This window comes from Anolis sagrei, chromosome 2 (assembly GCF_037176765.1).
Source record: "Anolis sagrei isolate rAnoSag1 chromosome 2, rAnoSag1.mat, whole genome shotgun sequence".
NCBI classification, from domain to species: domain Eukaryota; kingdom Metazoa; phylum Chordata; class Lepidosauria; order Squamata; family Dactyloidae; genus Anolis; species Anolis sagrei.
Genome location: NC_090022.1, coordinates 11,803,720 through 11,831,365, shown reverse-complemented (window position 1 = coordinate 11,831,365; position 27,646 = coordinate 11,803,720). Strand labels below are relative to the sequence as shown.

The following is a 27,646-nucleotide window of genomic DNA, read 5'->3' as shown; positions in this document are numbered from 1 at the left end:
TTACCAATTATTGTTCACATGCCTTCTTAAACAGCTTCGCTTCTTAAACATTTTATGCATGAAACACAATTTGTAGACATTGAATCATCAGAAAGGAAAGGTCTCACTATCTCAAAAAGGAAAGGGATCATTATCTCGGGTGAGAGAAACAGGGTAAAAATCAAGTAACCTAGTAATAATAATAATAATAATAATAATAATAATAATAATAGGGTTTTTGTAAGTATTGCCATGCTCCAGAAGCATTCTCTCCTGGCGTTTCGCCTGCATCAATGGCAGCCATTCTCGGACGTTGTGAGGTCCCACAACCTCTGAGGATGCTTGGCACAGATGCAGGCGAAACGTCAGGAGAGAATGCTTCTGGAGCATGGCCATGCAGCTGAAAAACCCTACAACAACCCAGTGGTTCCGGCCATGAAAGCCTTCGACAGTGCCTAAGGATCCCTGAGCAGATGTTCCAGGGAGAGAAAGATCCCCCCTCCATGCTCCTTCCCTCTTTGGAGGCCCCAAGCCCTTCCGGGTTCCACGCCACCTCTTCTGGGCGCCTCTCTGGGAAGATTCTCCTCTGGCCGGAAGGGGCGGGGACAGCGAGGCCACGAGGGAGGGATGCTGAGAGGCGCTTGCAGCTGTCGCTCAAGGAGACAGACCAAGGGTGTTGTGGACTCCTACTCCCAGAAGCCTCTGCTGCTTGGCTCAACGGTCAGGGATTCTGGGAAATGGAGTCCACAACTTGTTCATTCGTTCAGTCGTCTCCGACTCTTCGTGACCTCCTGGACCAGCCCACGCCAGAGCTCCCTGTCGGCCATCACAACCCCCAGCTCCTTCAAGGTCAGTCCAGTCACTTCAAGGATGCCATCCATCCATCTTGCCCTTGGTCGGCCCCTCTTCCTTTTGCCTTCCACCTTCCCCAGCATCATTGTCTTCTCTAGGCTTTGCTGTCTCCTCATGATGTGGCCAAAGTACTTCAACTTTGTCTCTAGTCTCCTTCCCTCCAGTGAGCAGTCGGGCTTTATTTCCTGGAGGATGGACTGGTTGGATCTCCTCGCAGTCCAAGGCACTCTCAGCACTTTCCTCCAACACCACAGCTCAAAAGCATCGATCTTCCTTCGCTCAGCCTTCCCTAAGGTCCAGCTCTCACATCCGTAGGTGACTACAGGGAATACCATGGCTTTGACTAGGCAATGGATCTTTGTTGCCAGTCTGCATCTGCAGTCATCTTTGCACCTAGAAATACAAAGTCTGTCACGGCCTCCACGTTTTCTCCCTCTATTTCCCAGTTGTCAATCATTCTTGTTGCCATAATCTTGGTTTTGTTGATGTTTAGCTGCAACCCAGCTTTTGCGCTTTCTTCTTTCACCTTGATTAGAAGGCTCCTCAGCTCCTCCTCGCTTTCGGCCATCAGAGTGGTGTCATCTGCATATCTGAGGTGGTTAATGTTTCTTCCAGTGATTTTTACCCCAGCTTTGCATTCATCCAGCCCCGCACATCGCATGATGTGTTCTGCATACAAGTGAAAAAGGTTGGGTGAGAGGATGCAGCCTTGCCGTACGCCTTTCCCAATCTTGAACCAGTCTGTTGTTCCGTGGTCAGTTCTGACTGTTGCTACTTGGTCCTTGTACAGATTCCTCAGGAGAGAGACAAGGTGGCTTGGGATGCCCATCCCACCAAGAACTTGCCACAATTTATGATGATCCACACAGTCAAAGGCTTTAGAATAGTCAATGAAGCAGAAATAGATGTTTTTCTGAAACTCCCTGCCTTTCTCCATTCTCCAGCATCCGGATATTGGCAATCTGGTCTCTCGTTCCTCTGCCTTTTCTAAACCCAGCTTGAACATCTGGCAACTCTCGCTCCATGTATTGCTGGAGTCTTCCTTGCAGGATCTTGAGCATTACCTTACTGGCATGAGAAAGAAGGGCCACTGTACGGAAGTTTGAGCAGTCTAATCTACAACTAGAGTTCAGGAAATTCCCAAGAGATCTGGGGACAGTTCTTCCTAATGTTCAGAGGTCATCCAGAAGCAGGTTAGTAAGACTCTTTATTTGGGGGAAAAATAAGTCTTTCCTTTTGGTTTGTTTTTTAAATTAGTGCTCCCATAAGGATGTGGGTGAACTACAACTCCCAAAATGGTTGGTCAATCGCCCCCAAATTCTGTCAGTATTCAAAGTTATTTTGTTTATTTCCTTACGACCTTGATATGGCGCCCTTCTCACCCCGAGAGGGACTCAGGCCGGCTTACAAGTCATAAGTCAATACAATATATTATATTATATTATATTATATTATATTATATTAGTACCATAATATTAATACTATATATCATTATATTGTACTATAATATTATAATGTCATATTATTAGTAATATTACACATATTTCTGCTTGCATAATTTTAAAGAACTTGTTTTACTTTTAATTCTTATTTCGTTTTAAAGTTTATATTGGAAAGTGTTTATAAAGTTAGTATATTATTGATGTCTTGGCCTATGGCTAGTACAATAAACCATTCATTCATTCATTTTAAAATATATAATTATAATATCATATTATTGTACTATAATATTATACTGTAATTTTATTAGCAATATTACACATATTTAAAAATATATAATTATAATATATTATTATTAGTAGTATTATATTGTATTACATATTGTTGACCGTGTTGGGTCTGTGTGCCAAATTTTTTGCAGATCCATTGTGGGCTGGGCTTGGAGTGCTCCTTGGTTGTAGGTTAACTATAAATCCCAGCAACCACAACTCCCAAATGACAAAATTTAAAAAAACCCTCTCAACCCTACCAAATTATGACACGATATTTGTGCCAATTTGGTCCCAACCATCTTTGTTTGTGAATTGGAAAAGACCTTGTGGGCTATCCAGTCCAACCCCCTTCTGCCAAGAAGCAGGAAAATCTGTTCAGAGCACCCCTGACAGATGGCCATCCAGCCTCTGTTTAAAAGCCTCCGAACAAGGAGCCTCCACCACACTTTGGGGCAGAGAGTTCCACTGCTGAACAGCTCTCACCGTCAGGAAGTTCTTCCTAATGTTCAGGTGGAATCTCCTTTCCTGTCGTTTGAAGCCATTGCTCTCCGTCCTAGTCTCCAGAGCAGCAGAAAACAAGCTTGCTCCCTCCTCCCTATGACTTCCTCTCACATATTTATACATGGCCCTCATCATGTCTCCTCTCGGCCTTCTCTTCTGCAGGCTAAACTTGCCCAGCTCTTTAAGCCACTCCTCATCGGGCTTGTTCTCCAGACGCTTGATCATTTCTGTCGCCCTCCTCTGGACACATTCCTGCTTGTCAATCTCTCCCTTCAATTGTGGTGCCCATATTCCAAGTGTGGTCTAAGTACAACTCCAAAACTCAAGGTCAATGCACACCCAACCCTTCCAGTATTTTCTGTTGGTCATGGGAATTCTGTATGCCAAGTTTGGTTCAATTCCATCGTTGGTGGGGTCCGAGGGGCTCTTTGATTGTAGGTGAACTATAAATCCCAGCAACTACAACTCTCAAATGACAAAATCAATCCCCACCCCAAAGCCACCAGTATTCAAATTTTGGCGTGTCTGGTGTTTGTGCCAAATTTGGTCCAGATCTATTGGTGTTTGGCTTCACAGTAGCAATACGTTTACGGTCCTAATACAAATTGCAGGTTATGACCTATAAAGCCCTAAACAAAAGCAGCTGTTTTTCTGAAACTACCGCCTTCCTCCATTATCCCGTGGATATTGGCAGTTTGGTCTCTCGTTCCTCTGCCTTTTCTCAAGCCCACTTGGTCTCCATGAATTGTTTTCACTAAGATTTGTTTCAGTCTATTTGATAATATTTCTGCAAATAACTTGTAATCACAATTTACTAATGAAATTTGTCTGAAATTCTTGACCTGTTCCTAATAATAATAATAAGAACAGTAAAATGCATATGTCTACCTTGTTCAGGCATGAGGACTATCATACCCAGTAGTCTGGCGTTTCCCCTTTCTGGAGCACTCAATTCATTATTGAAAGCAATAATAAACCTATTTCATCTTTGTACAGCTTGTAGAACAAGACAGAAAATCCATCTGGGCCTGGGCCTTTCTTTATTTTGGCCTTGTCAACGGCCTTACCCATTGCTAACAACAGCCCTCCAAGGGAGGCTGGGATTATTTATTTATTTGGGGTGCTTCTACCCCGCCCTTCTCAACCCACTAGGGGGGATTCAGGGCGGCTTACAAAAGGCACAATTCGATGCCTAACAATTACAACATACAATACAATATATAAAACACAAGTTTACCACATAATATCACCGTTATAACTAATTAAAACAATCAGACAATATACTAGCAGCAATAAAAACATCTTGTGGTCAGTGTTCACCAAATCCAAGTCCGTAAACCATTTAGCATTGTCATTGTCCTTTCCTATTCTGGTCATTATTGGTTGTCTTTGTCCATCTGCCAGCTTACCCGAAGGCCTGGTCCCAAATCCAGGTTTTTAGCTTCTTCCTGAAGGATGTTGATGTCTTAATTTCCCCGGGGAGTGCATTCCACAGGCGAGGGGCCACCACTGAGAAGGCCCTGTCCCTTGTCCCCACCAGTCTCGCTTGTGATAAAGGTGGGGCTGAGAGCAGGGCCCCTCAGCAGATCTTAAACTCCGAGGTGGGACGTAGAAGGAGATACGTTCGGACAGGTACGCTGGGCCGGAACCGTAAAGGGTTTTGTAGGTCAAAACCAGCACTTTGAATTGTGCTCGGAACTGGATTGGCAGCCAGTGGAGCTGACATAGCAGGGGGGTGGTATGCTCCCTGTATGACGCTCCGCTGAGTAATCTGGCTGCCGCCCGTTGGACTAATTGAAGTTTCCGAACAGTCTTCAAAGGCAACCCCACGTAGAGCGCGTTGCAGTAATCTATTCGGGATGTAACAAGAGCGTGGATCACCATGGCCAGATCCGGCTTCCCAAGGTACGGGCGCAGCTGGCGCACAAGTTTTAATTGTGCAAAAGCTCTCCCAGCCACCGCTGAGACCTGGGGTTCCAGGCTCAGCGATGAGTCCAGGATCACTCTCAAGCTCCGAACCTGCGTCTTCAGGGGGAGTGTAACCCCGTCTAACACAGGCTGTAACCCTATGCCCTGTTCAGCCTTACGACTGACCAGTAGGACCTCTGTCTTGTCTGGATTCAATTTCAATTTGTTAGCTCTTATCCAGTCCGATACAGCAGCCAAACACCGGTTCAAGGTCTGGACAGCCTCCTTGGTGACAGGTGGGAAGGAGTGACAGATTTGGACATCATCTGCGTAGAGATAACATCTTAGTCCGAAACTCTGAATGATCTCTCCCAGCGGCTTCATGTAGATGTTAAACAACATTGGGGACAGAATTGATCCCTGTGGGACCCCACACAACAACGGTTGAGGGGCAGAACAGGTGTCACCCAGCAACACCTTCTGAGACCGTCCCTCGAGGAAGGACCGGAGCCACTGCAGTGCAGTACCCCCAAGTCCCATATCCTCGAGGCGTCCCAGAAGGATACCGTGGTCAACGGTATCGAAGGCCGCTGAGAGGTCCAGCAGAACTAACAGGGGCAGCCTCCCCCTGTCAAGCTCCCGGCAAAGATCATCTACCAAGGTGACCAAGGCTGTCTCAGTTCCATGTCCCGACCTAAAGCCAGACTGTGCCGGATCTAGATAATCAGTGTCTACCAGAAATCCCTGGAGTTTTTTTAATTAATTTTTAAATAAATACAGGGTATTACAAAGTATCACAGGTGAGTAGAAAAGGAAGGGGGGGTGAGGAATAAACTATACATTACCATACCAAAGAGATTCTTAAAAGCGAGGATAGATGGGGAGGTAAGGGAAGAGGGTAGTAGAGGAGGGTTTAATAGGAGAGGGGATAAGAGACGGAAAAGGGAAAGAGCAGGAGTGAGGGGGGTGGGTTTTGACTTCCGACTCCATTTACACCGCGTTCTCGGTTTATCTTCTTCTTTGTAGGTTGCTTTCTTAGGTCTGTCCCTTTTACCTCTATAATGTTCCTTGATTCATTTACTCTCTCATCTCTCTAGATGTTCTTATCTTCTCCTAAGTACTCGTTTATTGGGTTCCAGTCCGTCCTCTTTAGAGGGCGGCCATTTGCGTCTTTCAGAACGTATGTTAGTCTGTCCATTTCCCTTATCTCAAGGACTTTATCCATCCATTCTTGATCCGTGGGGATTTCCTTTGACTTCCACTTCCTGGCAAAAACTATTCTTGCCGCTGTCGTGAGGTAGGTGAGCAAGATGTCCTCATTGACACCCAAATTCCATTCTTCTTTAAATATGCCTAATAGGTAGCATTCAGCTCATTCTTTGACCTTAATCTTAAGGATTTTTTCACATAATACATTGATGCTCTTCCAATATTTCTGGGCTACGGGGCATGACCACCATTGATGGAAAAAGGTGCCTACTTGGTCTTCACATTTCCAACATTTGTTGTTAGCTGTTTTGAACATCTGGCCCAGTCTTTGGGGCGTCATATACCAACGATGGAACATTTTGTGCCAGTTTTCTTTTAGTACTGTGGCATATGTGTATTTAATCTTTTTCATCCAGATTTGTTCCCATTCATGAAGACTTATCGTCCTGCCGATGTTCCTGGCCCATTTAACCATGCAGTCTTTGATCTTTTCTTGTTCTGTTGCCCATCCTAGTAACAGATTGTAGATGGGTGTGATGTTTTTCTTATCTTTTCTTAAGATCTTTTCCCAGAACAGATCTTTTTCCATGAGTCCCAATTTTTGATCTCTGTTGAAGTGATCTCTTAGCTGAAAGTATTGGAGCCAGGAAAGTGAGTTAAATTCTTTGGCTAGGTTTTCCTTCGTTTTCAGCTGGAGTAGACCATCTTTCTTGATGGTTGAGGTCTTGTATGTGGGCCACTTCCTCCAGCCTAGCAGTCTCCTTTGTTCACCCTCAATGGGTGATAACCACATAGGTGTTTTCCCTAGATACAAGATTTTTTTGTATTTTTCCCATATCCTCAGTAGAGGCCTCCTTATTGCATGATTATTAAAATTTCTTTCTTTCGTGGTTTGGTTTAGCCATAGGTAGGTGTGCCAGCCCACTCTCAAATTGAACCTCTCTAGAGCTAACACTTTTTCTTTTTCAAGTAGAATCCAATCTTTAATCCAGGATATGGCGCATGCATCATGATATAAGTTCAAATCTGGCAGACCAAGACCGCCTCTGTTAACTGCGTCAATCATGTGTAGATGTTTTATCCTGGGTTTCTTGCCTTTCCAAATGAATGTTCTTATCGCTTTGTTCCATTCGTTGAATGGCGTCTTATTTTGGATTATCGGTAGATTTTGAAAAAGATAAAGGAATCTGGGCAAGGTGTTCATCTTAATAACACTAATTCTTCCTAGAAGGGAAATATTAAGGTTAGACCAGTTCTTAATGTCTTTTTTGATTTTGTCCCATACTAGCACATAATTATTTTTAAAGAGGTCTAGGTTGTTTGCCAAAATATGGATACCTAGGTATTTTAATTTTGGGACTAAAGACATTCCTGTGATTTTTCTAAGTTCTTCTTGGTTTTCCTTGTTTATATTTTTTACTAAGATTTTTGTCTTCTCTTTGTTGATCTTAAAGCCTGCCAGTTTACCGTAAGTATCTATTTTTCCTAGCCATGTTTGAGCGTATTTCCTTGGTTCTTCTATGACACAGATCAAATCGTCTGCAAAGGCTCTAAATTTTAGAGCCTGCTTACCGACGCTTAAATGTGGAAGGGAGTTGTCCGCTCTGAGGTTTCTAAGTAGGATTTCTAGGGTCAAAATAAAGATGAGGGGAGAAAGAGGGCAGCCCTGTCTGGTCCCCTTCTTTATTATTATCTGCTTGGATGGGCAATTGTTGATCCATAAAGTAGCATATTGTGCAGAATAAGGATTTTGCTAGTGTACCGTCCACCTCGCTGCACTACAGTCTCCCTACCTGAGCTAGCGGGGGTGGTCTCGAGCCTGGCGGTGGAGTCCCAACGGCTTCTTGTGCTGGGGGACTTCAACATCCACGCCGAGACAACCCTCACAGGTGCGGCTCAGGACTTCATGTCCGCCATGGCAACCATGGGGCTGTCCCAACAAATAACTGGCCCCACCCACTGTGCTGGACACACATTGGACTTGGTTTTCTGCCAGGGATGGGAGCAGGGTGGCGGTGTGGAGGAGTTGTCCATCTCTCCGTTGCCGTGGACCGACCACTTCCTGATTAGATTTAGGCTCACTGCGCCCCCTAACCTCCGCAAGGGTGGAGGACCCATTAAGATGGTCCGCCCCAGGAGGCTAATGGATCCGAACGGATTCCTGACGGCTCTTGGGGAGTTTCCCGCCACCGCGGTAGGTGACAATGTCGAGGCCTTGGTCGCTCTCTGGAATGGGGAGATGACCAGGGCTATTGACATGATCGCTCCGGAACGTCCCCTCTCAAGTAACCGAGCTAAACCAGCCCCTTGGTTCACCGAGGAGCTGGCAGCGATGAAGCGAAGGAAGAGGGTTCTAGAGAGCGTGTGGCGATCGGACCCAAGCGAGTCAAACCGAGCACGGTTTGTGTCCTTTCTGAGGGCATATGCCGCGGCAATAAAAGCCGCAAAGAAAATTTTCTTTGCGGCCACTATTGCGTCTGCAAAGAACCATCCGGCGGAGTTGTTTCGGGTTGTCAGAGGCCTTTTAACTCCCCCCACCGGTGGGAGCCCTGACAACTCGACAACGCGCTGTGAAGCATTTCCTCGGTTCTTTGCAGACAAAGTCGCTTTGATCCGTTCTGGGCTGGACGCCACATTAGATGCAGTCTCCGTGGATGTGACACAAGCACCTGCTTGTCAGATTTTGTTGGATTCTTTTCAGTTTGTGAAACCCGAGGATGTGGACAAGGTACTTGGAGGAATGAGACCCACCACGTCCATCCTAGACCCCTGCCCATCCTGGCTTCTTAAGGAGGCCAGAGGGGGATTGGCCGAGTGGGTAACGGTGGTGGTTAATGCCTCCCTTCGGGAAGGCAAGATTCCAGCGAGCCTAAAACAGGCTGTTATAAAGCCGCTGTTGAAGAAACCATCACTTGACCCCACTAAATTGGACAACTTTCGGCCTGTTTCCAATCTTCCCTTCTTGGGCAAAGTCATGGAAAGCGTGGTGGCCTCACAACTCCAGGTATTCTTGAGAGACACGGATTATCTGGATCCGGCACAGTCTGGTTTCAGACCGGGACATGGTACCGAGACGGTCTTGGTCGCCTTAGTGGATGATCTCCGTCGGGAGCTAGACAGGGGGAGTGTGTCCCTGTTGGTGCTCCTGGACCTCTCAGCGGCCTTCGATACCGTCGACCACGGTATTCTTCTGGGGCGCCTTGCAGAGATGGGTCTCGGGGGCACTGCTTTGCAGTGGCTCCGGTCATTTCTGGAGGGTCGTACTCAGAAGGTGTTATTGGGGGACTCCTGTTCAACGCCGCAGCCGTTGACTTGTGGCGTTCCTCAGGGTTCCATCTTGTCCCCCTTGCTGTTTAACATCTACATGAAGCCGCTGGGTGAGATCATCCGGAGTTTCGGGGTGCGGTGTCACCTGTACGCAGATGACGTCCAACTCTGTCACTCCTTCCCACCTGCTACTAAGGAGGCCGTCGAAGTCCTGAACCGGTGCCTGGCCGCTGTAATGGTCTGGATGAGGGCGAACAAACTGAAATTAAATCCAGACAAGACAGAGGTACTCCTGGTCAGTCGCAAGGCCGAACAGGGTATAGGGTTACAGCCTGTGCTGGACGGGGTCGCACTCCCCTTGAAGGCGCAGGTTCGCAGCTTGGGTGTGACCCTGGACTCATCGCTGAGCCTGGAGCCCCAGGTTTCAGCGGTGACCAGGGGAGCATTTGCACAGCTTAGGCTCGTGCGCCAGCTGCGCCCGTATCTTGGGAAGTCTGACTTGGCCACGGTGGTACACGCTTTGGTCACATCCCGCCTCGACTACTGCAACGCTCTCTACGTGGGGCTGCCCTTGAAGACGGTCCGGAAGCTCCAGCTAGTCCAGCGCGCGGCAGCCATGTTGTTAACAGGGGCTGGACGCAGAGAGCATACAACGCCCCTGCTGTCCCAGCTCCACTGGCTGCCGATCTGCTACCGGGCCCAATTTAAGGTGCTGGTGTTATCCTACAAAGCCCTAAACGGTTCCGGCCCAAAATACCTTGCAGACCGCATCTCGGCCTACGAGCCCACGAGGGCTTTGAGATCATCCGGGGAGGCCCTTCTCTCGGTCCCGCCTGCCTCACAGGCACGTCTGGCGGGGACGAGGGAGCGGGCCTTCTCGGTGGTGGCCCCCCGGCTGTGGAACACCCTCCCTGCTGAAGTTAGACAGGCGCCCTCCTTGATGGCCTTTCGTAGGGGCCTGAAAACATGGCTCTTCGAGCAGGCCTTCAACTGAGTGTATTGAATGACAATGGAATGAACTAGGACTACGAAATTGGCTATGACCCCAGGACTTGACGAAGCGGATTTTTAGTATAAGTATATGTTATGTTGTATTTGTCTGGTTTGTATTGTCACGGCTCACTGTACATTGTCTTTTTGTTGTTGTTCACCGCCCCGAGTCGCCCTCGGGCTGAGAGGGGCGGTCAATAAGTGCAAGAAATAAATAAATAAATAAATAAATATTATAAATCGCTTCTATCGCGTTTATGAAACCAAATCCAAAGCCCATTTCTTTCAAAATCGAATGGAAGAACTCCCAACATACGTTGTCGAAGGCCTTCTCAGCGTCGACCGCTACGAAAGCAACTTCTGTCTGGTGGTGAAAATCGTAATACTCCATTAAGTCGATGATGTTTCTTATGTTCTCTTTCATTTGCCTCCCCGGGAGGAAGCTCGTTTGCTCTTCTCCTATCCAGTTAGCCAAAAAGATCTTCAGTCTCTCACTTAATATTGATGTAAATATCTTGTAATCTTGGTTGAGTAAAGATATAGGCCTATAGTTTTTCACTTCAGTTAAATCGGTATTCTCTTTGGGTATCACGATGATGGTTGCAGTTTTCCATGAATCAGGAATCACTTTCTCGGTCATGGCCTTATTCATGACTTTCTTCAAGTAAGGGGTGATTTTGTCGCACATGGTCTTGTAAAATGCGGCCATAAAGCCGTCAGGACCAAGGGCTTTAGATGATTTTAGTCTTTTTATCGCTCTCCTAATTTCTTCTTCTGAGATCTCCTTATTCAGAAGTTCTCTCTCCTGGTCTGTTATCTTCTCCAGATTCTGTGCACCCAAATAGGACATAATCTCACCTTTGTTAACTTGATCTTCCGCATAAAGTTGCTTATAATAGTTGTAAAATTCTCAAATAATGTCCGAATCTGTGGTGGCGTCACCCTTCTTAGATTTTATTCTCACGATATGGTTCTCTTGTTTTTTCTTTCTGATCTTCCGGGCTAGCCATCTCCCTTGTTTATTTGCCTGTTGGAATTCCTTCTGCTTGATAAGCCGTAGCTGTTTTGCTAGTTCTTCTGTTTCAAGTGAGGCCTTCTGTCTTTTCAGGAGGTCTAATTCTTTTTTTGCCTTTTTGTCTTCCACATTCTTTTTGAATTTTTGTTCTACTTTTTCTAATGCTTTGTTTACCTCCTCTAATTTCTGGATTCTCGCTTTATTTATTTTTGCCTTCTGTTTGATAAGGTGGCCCCTCATAACGGCCTTACAGGCCTCCCACAGGGTTGTAATTTTGGTGTTTGGGGAGTCATTCAGTTCAAAGTATTCTCTTAGTAGTTTTTTGATTGCTACTATATCTTTTTCTTCTTTGAGTAGGTTGTCGTCTAGACGCCATCTAAAAGTTTCTTTTCTCTGGTTAAGTATGAGTTCTAGTGCACAGTGGTCCGACAAATCCCTGGGAAGTATTTTGATTCTGGAGATCTGTGAGTTGATGGATTTAGAGGACCAGACCATATCTATTCTGGACCATCTATTATGTCTCCCAGAATAGTATGTATAGTCTCAATATTTTGAGTTCTCCAGGAGTCTTCCAGATCCCATTCTTGTTTGAGCTTCAAAAATTTTAAAGGTAATGTGTTGAATTTATCCCCTTTGATTTTCTTTATGGCTTTGCTTTTATCCCAGTCGCTATTTATCACTCCATTAAAGTCACCCAACAGGATTAAATGATCCTGTTGCGACTCCTGGAGTTTCTCGTTCAGATCGATTAAGAATTTTGACTTTGGACCATTTGGTGCATATAAATTGCAAATTAAGATATTTCTATTTCCCTGTTTTATTTTTATACCTACTATCCTTCCATCCGAATCTCTGAAAGCTAGTTCTGGGGCTAGTCTTTCCCTCGCATAAATTATTACCCCCCTTTTTTTTCCACAGCAAAGGAGTAAAATTCTCTGCCTAGTTCTCTATTTACTAGGTGCGCTGTGTGTTTCTGCGCCGTGTGAGTCTCCTGCAGAGCTACCAGGTCGTAATTACCCTTCTTAATTTTATTAAACAATTTTCTTCTTTTAACAGGCGAGTTGAGACCATTTACATTATTACAAAATATTTTTATTTCTTTCATACAATCATTCATTTTTCTCATTTTGATCATCTTGAGCAGGTCCTGCATCGCCTAGTTCATTTCCGCTATCTGTAAGCCCGGTCTTAGGTTCTTTTGCCTTAGGTCTGTGTTGTCTGTCGTTGTCCGGTGAACTGAGGCGACATTTCATCTGTCTTCCCCCGAGTAGTCTGTGGTCTCTTGGCACTTTCCCTTGATCTTTCATGAAGGTTTCATAGAAATCCGATGCTTTCTCTTCATCTGTCAGCCAATGCTTTTGTTCTTTGTAGGACACCATCAATCCCTCCGGTTTTTCCCATCTGAACCTAATATTGGCTTTCTTAAGCTCGTCTGTTAAGAAAAAGTATTTTCTTCTTTTCGCTATCATTGACTGGGGGAACTTTTTCATAATGGTCACTTTGTTGTCTTTATAAAGAGGGGGTGAGTTGCTATTAGTCTTCAATATTTCATCACGGGTTTTCTTTTTGGTGAAATTTACTATTGTGTATCTAGGTGTTTTTTTTTTTTTAATAATTCGTCGAGATTCTATAAGTTCTATCAATCCCTGATTCTATGTCCTTTGGTTCTTTGTTGAGCATGGTCGCTGTCATTGTAATGATTATTTGTCTCAGATCTTCATTTGGTTCTTCTGTGATGTTCCTATACCTTAATTGGGACTCCAGCTCTTTCATTTCCATTCTTTCTTGCAGTTCTTTGGTTTTTGTAATTTCCAATTCTAATTTATTGATTTTCTGATCTAATTGATTATGAGCTTTTCTGGTTTTTTCTCTGTCTTCTTTAATCTTTTTTATGTCCGAGGCCATGTTGTTCATCTCTTCTTTTATTGAGCTGACTTCAGAGGAGAGGTCTTTTCTTAGCGATTGCAGTTCTTCCTGGAGATTTTTCTGTTGGGTTTCTTGTTTTGTTTCAATCCTTTTAAGATCTTTCTGTATTTCTTCCTGTTTTTCAGCGATCTTCAAGATCTCTCTCAATATCTCCTTATTTATCAAATCCTCAGCTGATGAGCCTTTCCTTGTTTGGCCTTTGGTGTCTTTGTTATCTTTACTTTCCTTTGGATCTTTTACTTCTTTACTATCCTTGTCTGTTTTCTCCAGCTTGGTCTTAGGGGTCTTTCGGCGAGCTGTGATGGAGGCAGGTCGGACGCTTTAGGAGCTCCTGGAGCGCCAACCTTCCTAAAACAGTCGGAGGGCGAGATACGCCCCCCTCCTCTCGGCAAACAAGCAGGGGGGAGCACCAAAACCTACAGACCCGGCAGACCCCCAGTGGCGCCCACCCCTCAAGGGTGGGGGTCGGAGGGTAGGCTGTGGCGAGGTTGCGCAGACCGAAGGAAGGGAAGCCGGCTTGACTTGATTTAAGCCCGGCACTCACTGCCAATCCAGCGCGAGTAACATAGAAAATAGAAACGAAGAATGGCTGCGGTAAACCACGTCCAAGGAGAAACGTAAGTTTTTTCCCCTGAGTATCCATTCCACTGCGGAGGGTCTTATCCCTTAGGAAAGGCACGTTTTGGGGAGTGATATAACCAAAGAAGATTGCAATTTTCTACTCATCCTATTAAGGAACTTCCACCATTCAAAGAAAGAAACATCTTATTTTTCTAAAGGGGAACTACAGCCAAGCATTCCTTAGCCACTCTGGTATACATGGCCTTATGTGGTGATATGTCAGGACTCGTCGTGTTATTGTTGTGATATTTAAGGGAAACAAGGGAGATAGAACCTACAGCAAAATACGGCAAATCAAAGGTCATAGAACAGTAAACTACCTTCAAGCGATTTGGGGCAATTTTTTCCTAAACGGCAACCAGCTGAAGAAGGATAAACCCCACCCGAAGATACAATTAAAACTCATTAACTCACCAATTCACTAATTAAGAAATTTAAAGAGATAACCCTGGCCGTTGAGGAAGTCGCCAGAAGCGTGCACACGCACGAGGGAGGCGTCAGGAATCCCGGAAGTTACCGGAGGAGAGCGTGAAGGCGCATGCGCGAGAGAGAAGAATCCAGGAAGATACCATCGCGAGACTCTCAGAACAAAACAGACGGGCACTCACAAAGGAGAAGTGGAGGAGAGGAAAAGCCCTGGGAATCCCCCTCCCGGCTAAACGGAAGAATTGGATAAAAGAGAGCCAAAGGAGGAGAGCGAACAGGGAGGAGGGCATGAAAAGAAGGAAGAGAAGTGGAGGCAAGGGAGTGTACAAGCGATATAAGATATAAGGTAAATGACAATCTGGGAAGGGGAGAAAGGGGAGTGAGATAGAAAGGGAAGAAGAAGAAGGGCGAAAATCCCCCTTGAAGAGAGTGCAGGAGAGTGAGAAGATTCTCGCAAGAGTGGGGATAGACTCCATCATACCCTCTAATACTCTCTTCCGTCGAGTTGTATTAGGGAGGACTATGAGATACTGAAAGGATGATACACCCCTTGCAAGGGCCTTAAAAGATCCACCTGTTGAGCCCGCCCCCCCCATTAAATTCTCCCCCCTCCCAATCTCCATCCACGCTCCGCTTCTCATTCCTCGCCTCCCCCCCCTTCCCTCCTCTTCCACGTGTAAAAGAGGAAGAATTCTAGAGGAAAAGGAAAAATATATATATACAACATCAAAAAATAACAAAATAAATAAATAAATAAATAAATAATAATAATAATAATAATAAAAACAAAAAGCAGAGAAAGCAGAGAGAAGAAACAGATGAGAGCCTTAAACTTACCAAGGAGTCCCCAACTTACAACCTCCTCACCAACACTAGAAGACAGCGCCTCGGAGTGAGTGATCTAGGTTATTCTCAATCAAACCTAATACAGGTAGAGAGACCAACACTACAAATTCCATAAATCTGACAAAGCCAAAATGATGACCCCTAAGACCAAGCTGGAAATCCCTGGAGTTGTGTTGCCACCACACATTCCACGACTTTGCCCAAAAAGGGGAGATTGGATACTGGCCGATAGTTGTCGAATCGAGTGGGGTCCAGTGATGGCTTTTTCAACAGCAGTTTTATAATAGCTTGTTTTAAGCTTGCTGAAAACTTTCCTTCCTGTAAGGAGGCATTAACCACCACCTTTACCCACTCCGCCAATCCCTCTCTGGCTTCCTTTATCAGCCAGGATGGGCAGGGGTCTAGGATGCATGTGGTGAGTCTCACTTCTCCAAGGATCCTGTCCACATCCTCAAGCTGAACCAATTGAAATGAATCCAATAAAACCGGACAAGCAGGTGTTCATGTTACATCCTCAGAGACCGCAGTTAACATGGCCTCGAAGTCAGACCGGATTAACGCAACTGTATCTGTGAAGAACCGAGCAAATGCTTCACAGCGAGCCACCGAGTCATCAGGGATCTCGCACTTAGGCGGATTTAATAGTCCTCTGATGACTCGGAATAGCTCAGCTGGACAATTCTTTGCGGATGCAATATTGGCAGCAAGAAATAGTTTCTGTGCGGCCGCTATTGCCATGCCGTAGGACCTTAGAAAGGTATTCAGACATGTTTGGGTTAATTTGGTAGGCTCCTGACGCCACACGCACTCTAGCCTCCTCTTCTCTCGCTTCATCGCCGCCAGCTCCTCAGTAAACCAAGGAGCCGGTTTAGCTCTGTTGCTCGAGAGGGGGCGCTCCGGAGCAATTGTGTCACTCTCCCAGCGAGAGACCAGAGCATCGACCTGGTCCAACCTGAAAACAGGATATTCAGACAGGCCTTTGATCTTGAGTAGGCTGAATGGGCCCATATGACGCTGACACTTGGCACCTGTGAATTGATGGCAGTTAGTTTTATGTACTTGTTGTTTTAAAATTGTATTGTTTTGATTTTGACATGTGTTGACTGGTGGGTTGTTGTTATAATTTTATCTGACTTGTTTTGTACTGTTTTTACCAGTTGTGTGTTATATGTGCACCCTGGAGTGCTTTGTAAGCCACCCCGAGTCCCTTCGGGGAGGTGGTGGTGGGATATAAATAAAGTTGTTATTAATTGATACACAACAAGATGAGTACACAGCAAACAAGATCACAATGCTGGTTGTTGTATTGGATCACACGTCGGACACTTCCCAAGTGTCTAGGACTATGCGATGTATCAGCGAATAATGCATGCAGATCCCAGTAAGGTGGTAATTTTGTAAGCGCCAATTGTGTAAGGGCAGGCCAAAGTCCTTAGGCACTGCACCCAGTGTGCCGATCACTACTGAGATCACCTTTACTGGCTTATGCCAGAGTTTTTGCGGTTCGATCTTTAAATCCTCATATTGTGACAGCTTTTCCAGTTGTTGTTGTTTTTTCAATCCTGCTGTCACCTGGGATTGCAACATCGACAATCCATACTTGGTTTTTTAACACTATAGTGAGGTCAGGAGTATTGTGCTCCAAAACTCTGTCAGTCTGAATTCGGAAGCTCCGGAATAGTTTGCTGGATATTCAAGTTTCTATAACGGGTACATCCGGTTTTGGTATCCATTTTTTTGGGGTTCTGATCTATAATAGCAGTTCATGACAGTTTGGTTCTGTGGCATTGAAAATTTCTGCCGTTTCTGTAGTTGTTTGCTTCCAGTTGCCCTACAGGCCTATGCCCTGGTTGCTCAGCAGTGGGTCCTGGTTCCTGTAGCCCGCTTGCCGACGGGTGCCCAGGAGAAGCACTCGCCACGCTCCTTATTATCCTGGGCGACAACCAAGCAAATATAGACTTCTTTAGAGTTTGTTTTACCATAATTAACTGGGTTGGGTGCACTTAGTTCAACTTCTCAGTCGAGGCCACTCTGGCTTGGTTGAACCTGCGGACTGATATTATAATTATTATAATTATTATTATTATTACCTTTATTTGCTAGCATCTCCCAAAGGACTCGATGCGGCTTACAAAGACCAAGGCCTCAACAAAACAATAGCATAACAAATACAACTCAAAGCAAAATCAAAAACATAAAGCAATAACAGCAGAACAACAAAACATTACACCATAACACCATAACACCATAACATTACACATAACAATCTGCTACCGGGCACAATTCAAGGTGCTGGCTTTAGCCTATAAAGCCCTAAACGGTTCTGGCCCCACTTACCTCTCCGAACGCATCTCCACCTATGAACCGACTAGAACATTAAGATCGTCTGGGGAGGCCCTGCTCTCGGTCCCGCCTGTGTCACAGGCGCGCTTGGCGGGGACGAGAGACAGGGCCTTCTCAGTGGTGGCCCCTCGGCTATGGAATGCCTTACCGGTAGACATCAGACAGGCACCATCATTGCTGGCGTTTCGGAGAAAGGTTAAGACCTGGCTTTATGAACAAGCGTTTGGTTAACAGTGCAACTGAACATAGGAAGACGGTAAATGGAACATAGGAATGATACAAGGATAATGAGTTCGGATCTGATTTCATTGAGGCGCTATGTTTGTTTCATGTTGTTTGTTAATTGTTGTGGATCGGTGTTGTTGATCCTGTTGTTATATTTGTTGTGTTTTTAATTGCACTGACATTGTTATGATAATTTGTACCCTGTAAACCGCATTGAGTCGCCTTTTTGGGCTGAAAAATGCGGTATAGAAATAAAGCAAATAAATAAATAAATAAATAAACACAATAAAAACTAGGGCCGGGCCAAGTAATGGGTACAGATTAAAAAGTGCTGGGTGATATGGGCGGGATATAAAGAATGTAAATAAATAAATAAATAAATAAACCTACTGGTAGTTTACACTACCACCAGCACAACTCTCAACATTATAGAAGCAGTTAATCCCCTCACAAAAAAACAAGGCGTCACCTGATGGGAAGAAATGGTTTGTTGTTGTTGTTGTTGTTATATTCAGCTGCTGGACTTGAAGCCCAGTCTCCAAACAAAATGAAACAGGTTAGTTCATCACTTTAGCTGTGAATTCAAAAACTTCCTGTACCAAACTAAAGGTTTGTCGCTATATTTAAAATGTTTTCTCTTCTAGAACATGGTCATACAGTCCAAAAAAACAACAGCAACCCAGTGATTCCGGCCACGAAAGCCCTCAACAATACATTGTTTTCTCTTAATATCTAAACCTACTACATTATACAAAACACTCATGCAATAAGAGTAGATGAAAAAAGGAATAACTTTGTGGGTTCACAGTGCTTAGGGACAGAGTTAAGGTTCTGTGGGGAGGACAAAAAAAATCTTCTGAGCAAAAAAGTTTGGGAACTGCTGGCATAAACTACACTTTATCCCAAGCATAATAGGTAGATGCTACCTTGTTTGCTTGCTCTGGACACCAAAATATCTTGTAAGTGGTGTATAAGGACTGAAAAGCAACATCATTTATGGCCACAGAGATATGTTAAAATGGGACTGGGGTTGTTTCCCCCCTTTTCTTTCGATCCCCATCAAACATCTTGCTTGCTTTTCCTGCCCCTTTCTTTCTACCTTCAGTAATTTTCCCAATGTTTTTGCCTTGCAGGAGATCCTGGCAACGATGCAAGGTTTAACTGAAAAGATGGGAGGGGAAGACTCTTCTGAGCCCAGCCTGGGAAAAGGCCCTTCCCTCATTCAAGCCAAGCCTAGAGGAGCATTCGAGGAGAGAGCCACCCAGAAGAGCCTGCCGGAGGAAGTGCTCACTCCAGATTTCTGCCGCCAGCAATTCAGGGACTTTGGCTACAGGGAGACGTTGGGACCTCGGGAGGTTTGCAGCCAGCTGCACCTTCTCTGCCGCCAGTGGCTCCAGCCAGAAAGACGCACCAAGGCGGAGATGTTGGACTTGGTGGTCTTTGAGCAGTTCCTGGCACTCCTTCCCTCGGAGGTGTCGTCCTGGGTGAGAGAATGTGGGGCAGAGACCAGTTCCCAGGCGGTGGCCCTGGCAGAAGGCTTCCTCCTGAGTCAGGCAGAGAAGAAGCAGGAAGAGGAGACGGTGAGCTCAGTTCATTCTGGCCATTTTGAGGGCCATCCATATGTCTTTGCATGTTTTCTGAAAAGTCTGGAACAATCTGAGGCCGGATATAATTGTGTCTCATCAGTCAAAAGGCAGGTCAGGGATAGCCTGGACCTGTATGATGGGATTCCGCCTCCCAGAAATACACAGAACAAGGGTACCTTTTAAAGAGATGGGGTAATTAATAGCACTGGTCATTTCCTGTACAGCTCCGTATGGCTTGGCTCTCAGCTTTTCCAAGAAGTGTTTTCTCTGCCCTCATTGGGCTCAGCCTGAGATGCCACTCCTCTCATGGTCTTACCTCCTGGGAAGATGGGACAGAGCCTCCTTCTCAGTGGCTTCCTTGGGTTCTGCAACTCCTTGGTAGGGAGATTAGATTGGCTCTGTCCTTCCTCTCCTTTTGTTCTCACAAGGAAACATGCTTCTCGAAAAGCTTCCAGTTAAGCATGGGTCGAGATATGCTTATCTGTCATCTTCTTCTGTACTGTTATCTCTGTGTTGTAATTGTTTCAAGTCTGTAGAAAGGTTATATTTTAGCCATTAAAAACATGAGAAGCAAATAAATACAATCCTCTTCATTCAGAAGATGTAACTGTTCAACATATCGCACCTCCCACTCCCCAACCACTACTGACGCCTTTTCTTTCCCCAATTCTCCCTTTCATTTCCTTCCCTTGTTTCTGCTTCTGCTGCAGGATTTGTGTCTGGAACGGATCCCTGAGGCAGGTCAGTGTTTTTCTGAATCCAGTCATAGGCAGCCGCCAAGGTGGAGGATGGAGGACAGCGAAGGAAAGTCTCCCTCAATGAGTAAGTGCCGTCCGAAGTTTTCTCCTTGGCCTTCTCCATTCAAGTCTGCCTGAATATATCTGGGTTGTATGAATCATGGCACGTTAACAAGATCATGCTGCCTAAACAGTCCTGGGATGGTGTAGGCATACTTCAGCTAAGAAAGTCTCCTAACAGAAAATCTGCTTTTTCTTTCTTAGCTTCTGTGTAGCTGGATTTTTCCTTTGTAACATTTTCACTGATAAAAAATGACGGGAGGAATACAACTCTTAGTATCAGGGTATAATAGTATATTATATACTGTATATAATCGTGTATATATGTATACTATATATAATAGTATATTATATATAATAGCATATACTGCTCAAGCAGGGAGCTTTGAGATGGTTGAACAGAAGCTCTCCGAAGCTCTAGGTGCTCTTACTGCCTACTACAGGGAAAACTAGCTGATCCCTAATCCATCTAAAAAACAGACATGTGCCTTTCACCTTAAGAACAGACAAGCACCCAAGCTCTGAGGATGACCTGGGAAGGAATCCCACTGGAGCATTGCAGCACACCCAAATACCTGGGAGTCACTCTGGACCATGCTCTGACCTACAAGAAGCATTGCCTGAATATCAAGCAAAAAGTGGGCACTAGAAACAATATCATACGAAAACTGACTGGCACAACCTGGGGATCACAACAGACACAGTGAAGACATCTGCCCTTCGCTATGCTACTCTGCTGCTGAGTATGCATGCCCAGTGTGGAACACATCTCACCACACTAAAACAGTGGATGTGGCTCTTAATGAGACATGCCGCATTATCACGGGGTGTCTGCGCCCTACACCACTGGAGAAATTACACTGTTTAGCTGGTATTGCATCACCTGACATCCACCGGGAAGTAGCAACCAATAGTGAAAGGACCAAGGCAGTGACATCTCCGGCCCATCCTCTGTTTGGGTATCAGCCAGCACGTCAACGACTTAATTTATTTGATGCATTTATTAACCGCCATTCTCAGCCCTTTAGGGCGACTCATGGCGGTGTACAATACACATAAAAGACAGTTTACAAAGAGGCCAATTACACAACATATAAACTATATAACAATTACAGACTACACTAAAAATCCGCTTCGTCTCATAGTGGAATCATAACCCGTCTCATATTTCTAGTTCCATTCCAGTCGTCTTTACCACATTGTTATAGCACTTAATTAAATGCCCTCTCGAACAGCCATGTCTTAAGGCTTCTTCGGAAGGACATGAGGGAGGGCGCCTGCCTGATGTCTGCCGGGAGGGTGTTCCACAGCCGGGGGGCCACCACCGAGAAGGCCCTTTCCCTCGTCCCCGCCAGACGTGCCTGTGAGGCAGGCGGGACCGAGAGAAGGGCCTCCCCAGACGATCTCAAGGTCCTCGTGGGCTCGTAGGCCAAGATGCGGTCCGAAAGGTATTTTGGGCCGGAACCGTTTAGGGCTTTGTAGGCCAAAACCAGCACCTTGAATTGGGTCCGGTAGCAGATCGGCAGCCAGTGGAGCTGGGACAACAAGGGCGTTGTGTGCTCCCTGCCACCCGCTCCAGTTAGTAGCATGGCTGCCGCACGCTGAACCAGCTGAAGCTTCCGGGCCGTCTTCAAGGGCAGCCCCACGTAGAGAGCGTTGCAGTAGTCAAGGCGGGATGTGACCAGAGCGTGTACCACCGTGGCCAAGTCAGACTTCCCGAGATACGGGCGCAACTGGCGCACGAGCCTGAGCTGTGCAAATGCTCCCCTGGTCACCGCTGAAACCTGGGGATCCAGGCTCAACGATGAGTCCAGGGTCACACCCAAGCTGCGAACCTGCGCCTTCAAGGGGAGTGCGACCCCATCCAGCACAGGCTGTAACCCTATATCCCGTTCGGCCTTGCGACTGACCAGGAGTACCTCTGTCTTGTCTGGATTTAATTTCAGTTTGTTCGCCCTCATCCAGACCGTTACAGCGGCCAGGCACCGGTTCAGGACCTCGACAGCCTCCTTAGTAGCAGGTGGGAAGGAGTGACAGAGTTGGACATCATCTGCGTACAGATGACACCGCACCCCGAAACTCCGGATGATCTCACCCAGCGGCTTCATGTAGATATTAAACAGCATGGGGGACAGTATGGAACCCTGTGGCACCCCACAAATCAAAGGTTGTGGTGCGGAACAGGAGTCCCCCAATAACACCTTCTGGGTGCGGCCCTCCAGAAATGACTGGAGCCACTGCAAAGCAATGCCCTCAAGGCCCATTTCCGCAAGGCGCCCCAGAAGGATACCGTGGTCGACGGTATCGAAGGCCGCTGAGAGGTCCAGGAGCACCAACAGGGACACACTCCCCCTGTCTAGCTCCCGGCGCAGATCATCCACTAAGGCGACCAAGACCGTCTCGGTACCATGTCCCGGTCTGAAACCAGACTGTGCCGGATCCAGATAATCCGTGTCTCTCAAGAATACCTGGAGTTGTGAGGCCACCACGCTTTCCATGACTTTGCCCAAGAAGGGGAGATTGGAAACAGGCCGAAAGTTGTCCAATTTAGTGGGGTCCAGTGATGGTTTCTTCAACAGCGGCTTTATGATAGCCTGTTTTAGGCTCGCTGGAATCTTGCCTTCCCGAAGGGAGGCATTCACCACCACTGTTACCCACTCAGCCAATCCCCCTCTGGCCTCCCTCAGAAGCCAGGATGGGCAGGGGTCTAGGATGGACGTGGTGGGCCTCATTCCTCCAAGTATCTTGTCCACATCCTCGGGTTTCACAAACTGAAAAGAATCCATCAAAATAGGACAAGCAGGTGCTCTTGTTACATCCTCGGAGACTGCATTTAACGCGGCGTCCAGCTCAGAGCGGATCAAGGCGACTTTGTCTGCAAAGAACCGAGCAAATGCTTCACAGCGCGTGACCGAATTGTCAGGGCTCCCGCCTGAGGTGGCGGGAGTTAAAAGACCTCTGACAATCCGAAACAACTCCGCCGGACGGTTCTTTGCAGATGCAATAGTGGCCGCAAAGAAGGTTTTCTTTGCGGCCTTTATTGCCGCGGCATATGCCCTAAGAAAGGACACAAACCGTGCTCGATTTGACTCACTCGGCTCTGAACGCCACACGCTCTCTAGTTCCCTCTTCCTTCGCTTCATCACTGCCAGCTCCTCAGTAAACCAAGGGGCTGGTTTAGCTCGGCTACTTGAGAGGGGACGTTCCGGAGCAATCATGTCAATGGCCCTGGCCATCTCCCCATTCCAGAGAGCGACCAAGGCTTCGACATGGTCACCTACCGAGGTGGCGGGAAAATCCCCAAGAGCCGTCAGGAATCCATTCGGATCCATAAGCCTCTGACAAGAGGCTTAAATCAAGAAATAATTTTCTAAGATCTACAGAGACACTCGCTGGAACACCTCAGCAAGCGAGAGTCCAAAAGTGGCAGGCTCAAACCCAGACTCTCAACCAATGGCTGATACCAGATGAGAGACTCCCCCCTGGGCACACAGAAGACTGGGCGACTTGGAAGGCGCTGAACAGACTGCGCTCTGGCACCACGAGATGCAGAGCCAACCTTCAGAAATGGGGCCACAAAGTGGAATCCACAACATGCGAGTGTGGAGAAGAGAAAACTACAGACCAGCTGCTGCAATGCAACCTGAGCCCTGCCACATGCACAATGGAGGACCTGTTTGGTTGCCTGACACGATAAATAAATAAATAGTATATTGGCAGAAAACAATGCAATAAAGGTTCATGTGGGAATGAGGAGGATTCTCTCCTAGTCCATCCTATTGCCGTGGTGTGTGCCTGCCTACAACAAGGCAATGTGAATTCAGCTGCCACTAGCGCCCGCTTCTGAGCATGTATGACCAGCAAAACTAAGAGAAAGTAGGAATCTCATCAGCTCCCATTGCAGATGAGAAAAATGTAGAGATTTAAAATGTTGACCACTAAAAATGGAAATCATAAGAAAATGGAGGGTTATGAAAGGATAGGTTGACACAGGGTCATTTTGGAAGAAGGCTTCTCGTTGTCTGTAGGTTTTAAATTTTGTTGGGGTCTTTTTACTAACCCAAGGCTGACCTTGACGTCGTTCTTGCATTTAATGTGTGCATTTTGCTGATTTTGAATAAAAAGCTTGCTGAAGTGCTCTTCTTTTTGGTGAAGGAGGAGCTTATCCTCCTTTTTTCAATGTTATTCCTGCCTCAGGTACCATTTTTCCGTTAAGAAGCCATGCTCAGGAGCAGATTTGCTTGATTCACTTGTGCCTGATTATAAAGGAGAAGCATGATGTGTACCTCACAAATGCAGGATTGCGGTCCTCCAAGACTTCCCAATTCTTTCTGTGTATACATTATGGTGTTTGTTACATTGGAATGTGTAGAAGGAATTTGAAGGAGAAAGGAGAGAGTGGGTAATAATGTTCTCTTTCCCTTCTCTTTTCTTTCCTTCCAGGAGAGGGAACAAGGACTGGGTCTGTAAGTAGAAGTATAAGAGCATCTCTTCCTCAAGAGGAACTCAGAACAGCGTCTGCAGGAGTACATCAGGTAGGGGGCAGGCCCTCCAGCAAGCCAAGAAAGGCGCAGGCTGTGTTCTGCTGTCGATTTAACCACTTGTGGCTCTCACAAAATCTTGTTCTTTCCATTTGCTTGCATCCAATGTGTTACTTCAAAGAGCCTGTAGATATCATCCAATAAGAAGTTCAAGTTTTAGAGCAGTCTGAAACAATATTTTTGTTGTTCTCCAGGTGACTTTTGAGGAGGTGGCTGTGGATTTCACAGAAGAAGAGTGGGCTCTGTTGGACCCAGGCCAAAGAGCCCTTCATCAGAAGGTGATGGAGGAGAATTTGGAAGTCCTGTCCTCTCTGGGTAAGGCTCCCCTGTCTTGTGCTTAGTCAGCTCACATAAAACCAGAATTCTTTGTATTATATTATATATTATATTGATATTAAAGCAGTCAGAATTCTTTTCTTCTAATCTTGTTGACTTCTGATGTCTCTTTCCAGGAAGCACTTGTGGAAACAATTCCTCGTCATCAAAGTGTTTGGAGGGGAAAAAAAGATTCAGTCAAAAGGCCTTCCTCTCCCGTTACCAATCAGATCACACAAGGAAGAAACCATTTCATTGCTGGATATGCCGAAAGGGTTTCATTTCGAAGAGTTTCCTCCTTTGTCATCAAACAACTCACGCCGGGAGGAAACTATTCAAATGCCCGAAGTGTAGAAGAGAGTTTATTTGGAAGTCACACCTCACTCGGCATCAAGCAACTCACACTGGGGAGAAACCATTCAAATGCCCAGAGTGTGGAAAAGGCTTTAATCAGAAGGGAAACCTCACTCAGCATCAAGCAATTCACACTGGGGAGAAACCATTCAAATGCCCAGAGTGTGGAAAAGGCTTTATTCACAAGGCAAACCTCACTCAGCATCAAGCAACTCACACTGGGGAGAAACCATTCAAATGCCCAGAGTGTGGAAAAGGCTTTATTCAGAAGTCACACCTCACTCGGCATCAAGCAATTCACACTGGGGAGAAACGATTCAAATGCCCAGAGTGTGGAAAAGGCTTTATTCACAAGGCAAACCTCACTCAGCATCAAGCAACTCACACTGGGGAGAAACCATTCAAATGCCCAGAGTGTGGAAAAGGCTTTATTCACAAGGGAAACCTCACTCAGCATCAAGCAACTCACACTGGGGAGAAACCATTCAAATGCCCAGAGTGTGGAAAAGGCTTTATTCAGAAGGGAAACCTCACTCAGCATCAAGCAATTCACACTGGGGAGAAACCATTCAAATGCCCAGAGTGTGGAAAAGGCTTTATTCAGAAGGGAAACCTCACTCAGCATCAAGCAATTCACACTGGGGAGAAACCATTCAAATGCCCAGAGTGTGGAAAAGGCTTTACTCACAAGGCAAACCTCACTCAGCATCAAGCAACTCACACTGGGGAGAAACCATTCAAATGCCCAGAGTGTGGAAAAGGCTTTATTCAGAAGGGAACCCTCACTCAGCATCAAGCAATTCACACTGGGGAGAAACCATTCAAATGCCCAGAGTGTGGAAAAGGCTTTATTCAGAGGGCAAGCCTCAGTCGGCATCAAGCAACTCACACTGGGGAGAAACCATTCAAATGCCCAGAGTGTGGAAAAGGCTTTATTCACAAGGCAAACCTCACTCAGCATCAAGCAACTCACACTGGGGAGAAACCATTGAAATGCCCAGAGTGTGGAAAAGGCTTTATTCAGAAGGCAAGCCTCACTCAGCATCAAGCAACTCACACTGGGGAGAAACCATTCAAATGCCCAGAGTGTGGAAAAGGCTTTATTTACAAGGCAAACCTCACTTGGCATCAAGCAACTCACACTGGGGAGAAAACATTGAAATGCCCAGAGTGTGGAAAAGGCTTTATTAGGAAGTCAGACCTCACTCGGCATCAAGCAACTCACACAGGGGAGAAACCATTCAAATGCCCAGAGTGTGGGAAAGACTTTATTAGGAAGGCAAACCTCACTCAGCATCAAGCAACTCACACTGGGGAGAAACCATTCAAATGCCCAGAGTGTGGAAAAAGCTTTATTAGGAAATCACGCCTCACTCAGCATCAAGCAATTCACACTGGGGAGAAACCATTCAAATGCCCAGAGTGTGGAAAAGGCTTTACTCACAAGGCAAACCTCACTCAGCATCAAGCAACTCATACTGGGGAGAAACCATTGAAATGCCCAGAGTGTGGAAAAGGCTTTATTCAGAAGGCAAGCCTCACTCAGCATCAAGCAACTCACACTGGGGAGAAACCATTCAAATGCCCAGAGTGTGGAAAAGGCTTTATTCAGAAGGCAAGCCTCACTAAGCATCAAGCAACTCACACTTGGGAGAAACCATTCAAACGCACGGTGTGTGGAAAAGGCTTTATTCAGAAAGTGCACTTTTTGGGGGATTCCTCATCATCGGAAGAAGAAGGGGAGCAGGGAGGTGCTTGTGTCTTGGAGGAAGAGGAAGGAGAATCTGACAATGAGGCTTTGCAGGTGCCTGCTTTTTTAGAAAGACAGAGGGAGTCAGAGAACAGGTGGCAGTCAGCTAGATTAGCTGCTAAAAGATTGATGAGCTAATTGGGTGACACCTTAAGGCCTCCTGTGTGGGGTATAAATCAGAAGCAGGAGAACTTAGCTAACAACAACTCTGTTACTGCCGGAACCTGCTTTGTGTTAAGGACTTCGTAATCTGTGCCTTATCTGTAGTATCTGTAGTAAGATTTTCTTGTTTACTTTTTCAATTGCATTCCCTTATTTTCTTTGCTGGAGTAAAGCATTTTTCTTTTACTTTCAACTTTGTATTGAGGCTGTTTTAAAGAGCAAAACAGGACACACTTCACTCGACATCAAGCAATTCATACTGGGGAGAAAGCATCAGATATCCACAGTGTGGAATAGGCTTTATTCAAAAGGTACGCCTCA

At 46.0% G+C, this 27,646-nt stretch overlaps 2 protein-coding genes across 4 annotated transcripts in view; both read left to right on the top strand.

The window, feature by feature from the left end:
- Positions 1 to 27,646, top strand: part of LOC132765760 (zinc finger protein 665-like) — a 255,289-nt gene that overhangs the window by 58,167 nt on the left and 169,476 nt on the right. The gene's annotated exons all lie outside the window — the stretch shown is intronic.
- LOC137096255 (zinc finger protein 420-like) lies at positions 606 to 27,646 on the top strand. Of its 3 annotated transcripts, none has more exons than XM_067465129.1 (6): positions 606 to 828; positions 18,954 to 19,400; positions 20,117 to 20,228; positions 24,647 to 24,738; positions 24,939 to 25,059; positions 25,197 to 27,646. In XM_067465129.1, exons 1-6 carry the CDS (start codon positions 607 to 609, stop codon positions 27,299 to 27,301), a joined length of 3,099 nt encoding a protein of 1,032 aa, XP_067321230.1. In that variant the 5' UTR covers position 606; the 3' UTR covers positions 27,302 to 27,646. The 3 variants fall into 3 exon arrangements, with proteins under 3 accessions (XP_067321230.1, XP_067321231.1, XP_067321232.1); XM_067465130.1 differs by lacking the exon at positions 606 to 828 and adding an exon at positions 1,473 to 2,024; XM_067465131.1 differs by lacking the exon at positions 606 to 828 and adding an exon at positions 13,619 to 13,976.

Coding starts and splice junctions, on each gene's coding strand:
- LOC137096255 (XM_067465129.1), top strand. CDS start 607: ATGCTGAGAGGCGCTTGCAGCTGTCGCTCAAGGAGACAGACCAAGGGT. Junction 19,401..20,116: donor AGAAGCAGGAAGAGGAGACG/GTGAGCTCAGTT, acceptor CTTCTGCTGCAG/GATTTGTGTCTGGAACGGAT. Junction 25,060..25,196: donor GGAAGTCCTGTCCTCTCTGG/GTAAGGCTCCCC, acceptor GTCTCTTTCCAG/GAAGCACTTGTGGAAACAAT.